The sequence below is a fragment of the Macrobrachium rosenbergii genome, chromosome 20 (genome assembly GCF_040412425.1).
Source record: "Macrobrachium rosenbergii isolate ZJJX-2024 chromosome 20, ASM4041242v1, whole genome shotgun sequence".
NCBI classification, from domain to species: Eukaryota; Metazoa; Arthropoda; class Malacostraca; order Decapoda; family Palaemonidae; genus Macrobrachium; species Macrobrachium rosenbergii.
The window spans coordinates 44882501-44892500 of record NC_089760.1 but is presented as its reverse complement, the minus strand read 5'-3'; the positions used below and the strand labels follow the sequence as shown (position 1 = coordinate 44892500).

The 10000-nt window shown below is 33.2% G+C and overlaps 1 protein-coding gene across 1 annotated transcript in view; it reads left to right on the top strand.

Moving 5' to 3' along the window:
* Positions 1–7251: 7251 nt before the first annotated feature.
* Positions 7252–10000, top strand: part of LOC136848976 (spermatogenesis-associated protein 31H1-like) — an 18116-nt gene continuing 15367 nt past the window's right edge. Inside the window, exon 1 of the mRNA XM_067121787.1 lies at positions 7252–7499. Coding sequence (XP_066977888.1) covers positions 7252–7499 — 248 coding nt within the window. The remainder of the gene's footprint in view (positions 7500–10000) is intronic.

Below are 10000 nucleotides of genomic sequence, written 5' to 3'. Positions count from 1 at the left end.
GAACAATCTCACAAACAAGTTGGCTTCATTAAAATTATTAATTAAAAAAAATATGGAAAAATGGTTACAATCTCACAAACAAATCAGCTTCCTCAAAATGATTAAAAAGAATTTATACAAAAATGGTTACTAACTAATCCTTTCATTATTTAATAACAGGGCCAGTACGCATCGATTAAATCAGTACATAAAATAACCTTTTTTGTGTTTTATTTTATGAACAATCTTCTAAGTGCCTTCATAAAAATGAATGATATAAATTGATGACAAAAATTATAATTAATTAACTCTTCTTCATTTCAATAACAGGACCAGTATTTTTTGGTTAAAGGCTAAACAATTGTAAAGACAATTGAAATTGATGATCCTATAAAGATACAACATCTGAAACTCATAAATAATATATATATATATATATATATATATATATATATATATATATATATATATATATATATATATATATATATATATATATATATATATATATATATATATATATATATATATATGTAAATATATACATACATATATATATATCTGTATATATATATACATATATATATATATATATATATATATATATATATATATATATATATATATAATTTATATATATATATATATATATATATATATATATATATATATATATATATATATATATATATATAAGATATATATAATATATCATCTTTCATAGAACTGACTGACACATGTATATCAACACACCTTAAGGATGAAGACTTCAATAACAGAAAACAATAAATAAAACAACCATTCTGTTACAGTTTCTTCTTTGCACTGATTCAATTTGGCTTCGATAACAAACATCAATAAAATAATTAGGGAAACGTTTAAGTGTATTCAATCTGTTACGGCCACTTAATTGTCCAATAAGGATCTATATTGGATTTTACTGATTAAAATCCTGATGGGGTGTCTTTAATCTGCTATTATCAACTGCAGACAGAATTTTAAAATAAAAAAAATTTTCGCAACGTCTTTAAACTGGAAAAGAGAGACATCATGAATCTTAAAAGAAAATAATTCTCCCAACATATTTAAACTGGAAAAGAGAGCCATCATGAATTTTACAAGAAAATGATAAATTTTTCCCAACATATTTAAACTGGAAAAGAGAGGAGCTATGAATTAAAAAAATTTTTTTTTTCCCAACATATTTAAACTGGAAAAGAGAGGAATTATGAAACAAAAAAAACTGTTTTCCCAACATATTTAAACTGGAAGAGAGAGGCATCACGAATTAAAAAAAAAAATTCCAACATATTTAAACTGGAAAAGACATGACCTTTGAAAAAATCAATTTTTTCAATGAATTTAAAATCTAGAAAAGAGAAACATTAAACCCCACTTAACAAGTCTGTTTTCTACTCAAATACGTCTTAAAACCCGGCAAAAAATCATTCTTGTACTCCATTAACACGTCACAGAAGCAATAACATACGACTTTATTACGACGCCGCTCTATAAACTTGGCTTTAATTAAAACGACCTTGCTTACTCCATATAATTAGGAGCAATAAACTCCCCATTCTTACGTGAGCGAGTCTCCCACTTTCAAGAATCGTGGGATTCGTAAAAAGCTTTCCTTCGACACTTGACTAACATTAGAGCCTGATTACGAATTAATTTAGTGCCTATTTTCGTCTTTTTATGACAGGAATCGTCTGCCAGAAGGGAATGTGTTTATTTTAATAGATGGTAGAGTTGGTAGGTCATTTCTTCTGTGTGCATGTATGTATGTATGTATGTATGTATTTATGTATGTATGCATGCATATATATATATATATATATATATATATATATATATATATATATATATATATATATATATATATATATATATATATATAATTAGACAACTTTATTAGATTTCATTATTCCAAAATGTCATAAAACAAAGCAATTATAAAAGTTACGGAATTTTTAATTATCGGTTCAAATCTTTGGCTTCAGTTTACTTACCAAAGTGACGAAACCTCAGGCCAAGTAATAATTTTTTTTTCAGGATCAACAATCAATGAACGCAGTCCTTCAGTTGATTTTTTCTTACCTACACCTTAACCCTTCGTTGAAATATTTATACCTTGTGTTTTTTTAACTAAAATTCACTTATCATCTTCAAGGTATTATATGTTTTGCTGCAGTGTGGATGCAGCATTAAGATTCGAATATATTATGTTAATGTTTAGGAACCATGAACCACTTTACTTTAGATGGCAGGGATATAAATTTTGGGGAGCGGATTGGTCATTAGTCTAAAAATACATACAAGCTTTAGGAAACAAAATCCTATGTACAGTTATCATAGGTTTTGAAGAGTTTTAGCAAGGTAGAGGCTTTTGGAGGAATGGAGAGAGATGGTCAAGAAAGAGTGTAACAATTATTAGGAAGAAAATGATCTCGATCCCCAGGAAATGTGAAAGCATTTGCAATGTACAAGTAAACAATGAGCTTCATTGGCTTATGAATTCAGGATTATGACATAGCAAAATTTAAAGTAAACAAAACCCAGTCTTGTTATTCTACGAAATCATCATCCCGGAAGGAGGGACATTTTCCCAAAATCAGCATAAACGTCCAAGCAGAGATCCCTGACACATGCACCTCGATTTATGATCGTTACTTGAGAATGATTATGTTGCATTTGCTAATTAATTCAGTCCTGTTCGTTGTGGATTTTAAAAAATCATGACCTCCAAGGTTTTCCTAAGGCTCTTATGAATAAGCCACGCCTTAAGTTTGGAACTTCATTACCCAGATTAGAAAAGAACATAAAAATTTAAAAAGTATATTTATTATACCAGACTGAGAGCAACTGAGTACACAACTGAACAATAAATTTTTAACAAGGTAACAGAAAAGAACAATGTTTTGTCGTAACTTTGAGAGAGAGAGAGAGAGAGTATCAGGCTGTGTTCACAACTGAACACTTTTTTTTATACCAGCTAACAGAAAAGATTGATGTTAATTTTTGTAACCTTAGGAGAGAGAGAGAGAGAGAGAGAGAGAGAGAGAGAGAGAGAGAGAGAGAGAGAGAGAGAGAGTATCAGGCTGGGTTCACGACTGAAGAATAATTTTTTTTTACCCGCTAACGGAAAAGATTAATGTTAATTATTTGTCTTAATCTAATGTGTGTGTGTGTGTGTGTGTGTGTGTGTGTGAGAGAGAGAGAGAGAGAGAGAGAGAGAGAGAGAGAGAGAGAGAGAGAGTATCAGGCTGAGTTCACAAGTGAATAATCCTTTTTCTACAAGCAAACGGAAAAGATTAATGTTAATTTGTCTTAACCTAAGAGAAGAGAGAGAGAGAGAGAGAGAGAGAGAGAGAGAGAGAGAGAGAGAGAGAGAGAGATTCCAATTTTCAAATAAAGGTAAGCAGAGTTCAAGTCTACTATGCAATATCGTCTATGGCAACTCCCCTTATTGTTTGGAGCTAAGTTGAAGTGTGTCAATAACATTATCATTTGGACTCATCTACTCAAAGGTGGAATTTCACCTGTCAAAATCCCACACGAGCTCAAACAAGAGTAACTGAATTTATAGTATACCATAACAAGGACGGATTGTAGTCTGACCCCATATCCAGGATCAGGTTAAGGAGAGTAATATCAAATTTCACAGGGAAGGAAAATATATAAATCTGTCACTAATCATTTTACTGCGGAGGGGGAGAAAGTGTAGAGGTGAGGAGCGCATGCGCCAAGTGGGATATTTTACTAAAAAAATGGGGAAGTCAGTCATAGCATTCCACACTGTTCATTTTAGTTTATATATATAAATATATATATATATATATATATATATATATATATATATATATATATATATATATATATATACACATACATACATATATATATATATATATATATATATATATATATATATATATATATATATATATATATATATATATATATATATATATATATGAGAATTTCCTCAAATATAAGGGTGGAATCAGCCTTGATTAAAGAAAGAAATGCAATGAATCTCTCATGAGGCGCCTGGGATTCGGATATTATAGATAAAATCTTCCTCCAACCAGCGATTAGGCAGAATAAAGAGCAACTGCCAACTGGAGTGACTTAACGGCTGACCGATGGACCTTCAAGTATAAATACCGCTTTTTTGTAACCTTTTTTCATTCACTATTTGCCTGAGGAGAGAGACAGTTTGGTCTCCGAAGTATAGCATTTATTTTACGACATTTTGGCGTTTCTATGGGGTCCTTATATTTGATATATATATATATATATATATATATATATATATATATATATATATATATATATACATATATATATACATATATATATACATATATATATACATATATATATATATATATATATATATATATATATATATATATATATATATATATATATACACACACACAGGAGGTGCCAAAAACACAAACATAATTACACCACATAGCGGTACTATTTTAAGCACAGAAATTCTGTCATCGATGAATGGATAATTATAACTACTATAACTATTCACAGATGAATATCATTAAAAAAAAAGACCCTCTATTATAACTCCGGTATTCAGAGAAAGAATATCAAAACAAACGACCTTCTGTCCCACTGACATTAAAGGCCACGAAACAAATGCAAGATATCGCGCACGTCAGTCGCCCCCACCGAAAAACAATGTCCAGGGGAAACAAAGAGGTGTCCTGCGCCGTGTTTGGCGGAATGGGGCGTCGTATCCTATCAAAAGGGTTTCATTCGCTCCCTAAAAAGGGTATCATTCACTCTCCTTTCATACCTGGAGGTTGGACGAAATGGCACCCATCTATTTCAGTGATATTTTACATTCGTATGCCGGATTGCAAACACGTTTTCTGCTGATGCTGCTTTCTCTTTCTCTCTCTCTCTCTCTCTCTCTCTCTCTCTCTCTCTCTCTCTCTCTCTCTCTCTATGTTCCGTCGTTGGTTTTTCTTATTTTCAATGTTCTGTACGAACCATTCCCCACTGAACCATTCCACAATGAATCGTTCCATTCCACATTACAGCGTTCCACAATGAACCATTCCACAATGAACCGTTCCACATTGAGCCATTTCACAATGAACAATTCCACATTGAACCGTTTTACATTGAACCATTCCACATTAAAGTGTTCCACAATGAACCATTCTACAATGACGAAATCCACACTGAACAGTTCCACATCCACACTGAACCACTTCACATTGAATGATTCCACATTGAACCATTCTACACTGAAATATTCCATTGAGAGAGAGAGAGAGAGAGAGAGAGAGAGAGAGAGAGAGAGAGAGAGAGAGAGAGACGAACAGATATATTAATAAGTAAACAATGCGCCGAAGTTTCTTCTGCGCAATCGAGTTTCTGTACAGCGTATAATCAAGGCCACCAAAAATAGATCTATCTTTCGGTGGTCTCGGTATAACGCTGTATGACCCGCGGCCCATGAATCTTTAACCACGGCCCGGTGGTGGCCTGTCCTATATCATTGCCAGATGCACGATTATGGCTAAATTTAACCTTAAATAAAATAAAAACTAATGAGGCTAGAGGGCTGCAATTTGGTACGTTTGATGACTGGAAGGTGAATGATCTGCATACCATTTTACAGCCCTCTAGCCTCAGTAGTTTTTAAGATCTGAGGGCGGACAGAAAAAGTGAGGACAGAATAAAGTGCAGACAGAATAAAGTGCGGACAGAGAAAAGTACGGACAGAATAAAGTGCGGACAGAAAAAGTGCCGACAGAAAAAGTGCCGACAGAAAAAAGTACGGACAGAATCAAGTGAGGACAGGAAAAAAGTGCGGACAGAATCATGTGCGGACAGAAAAAGTGCAGACAGAAAAAAGTGCAGACAGAAAAAAGTTCGAACAGTAAAAAGTACGGGAAAAAAATTGCGGACCGAACAAAGCGCGAACAGAAAACGTGCGGACGGACAGACGGACAAATCCGTCACAATAGTTTTCCATCATAGAACACTAAAAAGAGAGACAAAAGCCGAATTACCGAATATCCTTCACACCAAACGAGGTGCCGAGGAGAAAGTCGTGAGGGGAAAAGAAAAGGCTTCATAAAAAGGCTCTAATCACTGACTTTCTTCATGCGGGAGAAAAAGGTCATTTAATTAACACGAAGCGTTCTGCCTTATTTTACTTTGGCATTCCTGCCTCGGAAATGTGGAATACGTCAGTGTTGAATAGTCTAATTTGGAATGGTTCAACATGGAATTGTCCAATTTGGAATGGTTCAATTTGGAATGGTTCACTGTGGAATGGTTCAACATGGAATTGTCCAATTTGGAATGGTTCAATTTGGAATGGTTCACTGTGGAATGCTTCAACATGGAATTGTCCAATTTGGAATGGTTCACTGTGGAATGGTTCAACATGTGATTGTCCAATTTGGAATGGTTCACTGTGGAATGGTTCAACAGGGAATTGTCCAATTTGGAATGGTTCACTGTGGAATGGTTCAACATGGGACTGTTCCATGTTGAATGGTTTAACATGGAATTGTCCAATTTGGAATGGTTCCGTGTGGAATGGTTCAACATAGAATTGTCCAATTTGGAATGGTTCACTGTGGAATGGTTCAATATGGAATTGTCCAATTTGGAATGGTTCAATTTGGAATGGTTCACTGTGGAGTGGTTCAACATGGAATTGTCCAATTTGGAATGGTTCACTGTGGAATGCTTCAACATGGATTTGTCCAATTTGGAATGGTTCAACATGGGATTGTCCAATTTGGAATGGTTCACAGTGGAATGGTTCAACATGGGACTGTTCCATGTTGAATGGTTTAACATGGAATTGTCCAATTTGGAATGGTTCCGTGTGGAATGGTTCAACATAGAATTTTCCAATTTGGAATGGTTCACTGTGGAATGGTTCAACATGGAATTGCCCAATTTGGAGTGGTTCAGTGTGGAATGGTTCAACATGTAATTGTCCAATTTGGAATGGTTCGCTGTGGAATGGTTCAACATGGAATTATCTAATTTGGAATGTTCACTATGGAATGGTTAAACATGGAATTGTCCAATTTGGAATGGTTCAATATGGTATTATCCACTTTGGAATGGTTCAGTGTGGAATGGTTCAACATAGAATTGTCCAATTTGGAATGGTTCAACATGAAATTGTCCAGTTTGGAATGGGTCACTGTGGAATGGTTCAACATGGAATTGTTCAGTTTGGAATGATTCACCGTGGAATGATTCAACATGGAATTGTCCAATTTGGAATGGTTCAACATGGACATGGAATTGTTCAATGTGGAATGGTTCAACATGGAATTGTCCAATTTGGAATGGTTCAATATGGAACTGTCCAATTTGGAATGGTTCACTGTGGAACGGTTCAATATTGTTAATGTGCCACAATCCAATGTGGAATGGTTCAATGTGGAACGACTCAATGTGGGTTGGTTTAATGTGGAACAGTCCAATGTGGAACGGTTCAGTGTGGAACGGTTCGACCTCCCCTGACAGTCAGCGATCATTTGTCATCGCATTTTCTCTTCCTTCTTCGTTTCCCGCCTCCGAATTTTTCCTCGCTCGTTTTGGAAGCGAGGAAATGAAAAAATTCCTTTCGATATTAAGAGGACGTCCGTCGCATCCCAAATTTCAGGAGCAAATTATAAAGACGTGACGTCATGCCCTCATTGTCAATACTATTCCTAACTATTGAGAATTACATTACAGGGACTATATTGATAATGATTACATCTAGAAGCAAATCCAGAGTTATGTGACTATACAAATATATTTCACACTATTCAGAATTACATTACAGGAACTAAACGATAATGATTACATCTAATAACAAGTCCACAGTTATGTAACTGTACAAATATAATTCAAACTACTGGAATTACATTACAGGAACACAATGATAATGATTACATCTAATAACAAATCCTGTTATGTAACTGTACAAATATAATTCGAACTATTAGGATTACATTACAGGGAATAATTGGTAATGATAACATCTATAAACTATGTTTAAAAGTCTTCTACCAACAACAACAATAATAATAATAATAATAATAATAATAATAATAATAATAATAATAATAATAATAATAATAATAATAATACAGGTTTTGTTAAACAAAATGGCAGTTTCAACAGCATTTATTTTATATAGTGAACGCTCAATTCGTCTTATCAATTGAGCGTTTACTATATAAAATAAATGCTGTTGAAACTGCCATTTTGTTTAACAAAACCTGTATTAAAGAAGGCCATTTTTTAATAATAATAATAATAATAATAATAATAATAATAATAATAATAATAATAATAATAATAATAATAATAATAATAATAATAATAATAATAACACTGTCACACGAATTGTCACTTTAAAAAATTGCCAAACACAACGAAATTTATGAAACAGAACTTGCAGCCAAAATCATTCGTTCGCGAAGAGCAAATGTCTCTTTTCAAGAACAGTCAGTGGAAAGCATACACATATATATGTATATAGGTATATCTCAGGTCACAGAAAAGAAATTACACGAGGGAATTTCTCCAAAGGGTAGACAGGTGCGTGACAAACCAGACTTGCTTTATTGGCAGCAGTCACGATTCCTGTTATTCCTTCTCATACAGTTTACTGCCGGATGGCATGTTGAAATGTAACATGAGGACTACTAGCTCGTAAGAGAACATATACACCACAGGTATATTACACAGAGATACATACGTGCATATACATATATGTATGCATATAAATGTGAAATTATATACTTTATACAGGTATGAATATTTCTGCAATATTCTCTGTAGTCTTTTTGGAAAAGTATGTATATGTGAAATTTTATCTAATGTGTATGGCTAATAGCTGGAATAAAGGATTCACTTCAATTTAGTTCAATTCAACATATATGTATATATATATATATATATATATATATATATATATATATATATATATATATATATATATATATATATACACACACACACACACACACATATATATATATATATATATATATATATATATATATATATATATATATATATATATACAAAAACTAAATAAAGAGATAGCCCGAGCAAGCTTCAATGATTCCCTAAAATGTAAATTTTTAAGAGCCAAATATATTTTGCCATGACAAGAAGACCACGAACAATTATGCTTCATGACTTAACACATGGTATTCAATAGCACATGCATTTGCAAGTGCAAACATTTAGTTCTGCATAGGAATAAAACGAAGCATTATCATTTATTTTACTTTTATACTGGAATATTAATGACACAATTATATAGTAAGTTATTTTTGTAAGTATATCAAACGCATCTTTTGTTATACATACATACATACATTCATATACATACATACATTATAACGTAATGCTTGTTTGTGTACGCATTAGTATAAAGACAAACGAGAGAGAGAGAGAGAGAGAGAGAGAGAGAGAGAGAGAGAGAGAGAGAGAGAGAGAGAGAATGTACCTAATACAGACATACATACATATATAAATTACTGTATATACGTATTGCTTGTTTGTGTACTAGTTTGAGTGAAGACGGACACGCAAACACAGAGAGAGAGAGAGAGAGAGAGAGAGAGAGAGAGAGAGAGAGAGAGAGAGAGAGAGAGAGAGAGAGAGAGAGAGAGAGGCACAACCGAGCCGGCTTCCGGTGAGTAAAAAAAATAATAATAGAAAAAATAGCAAAAAAAGAAAAATTGCTTTTCTAGTTTTCAAAATAATTTCGGTTCTTGATTCCCGAATGTACTGTGAGTCTAATAATAAGGGCCTGCAGGCTATTCCAGCGCTTTCACGGATTTCGTAATCCAGTTAATTAGCAAGAGGAGGCACTCGTCCGTTGCATTGTGGAAATAATGGAGGCACGAGACAAAAGTGATTGTAGCACACGGGAAAATGTCAGAATGAACTGCTGCATTTTAATATATACTTCGCGGATTAGCGGCATTCATTAGCGGCTGTT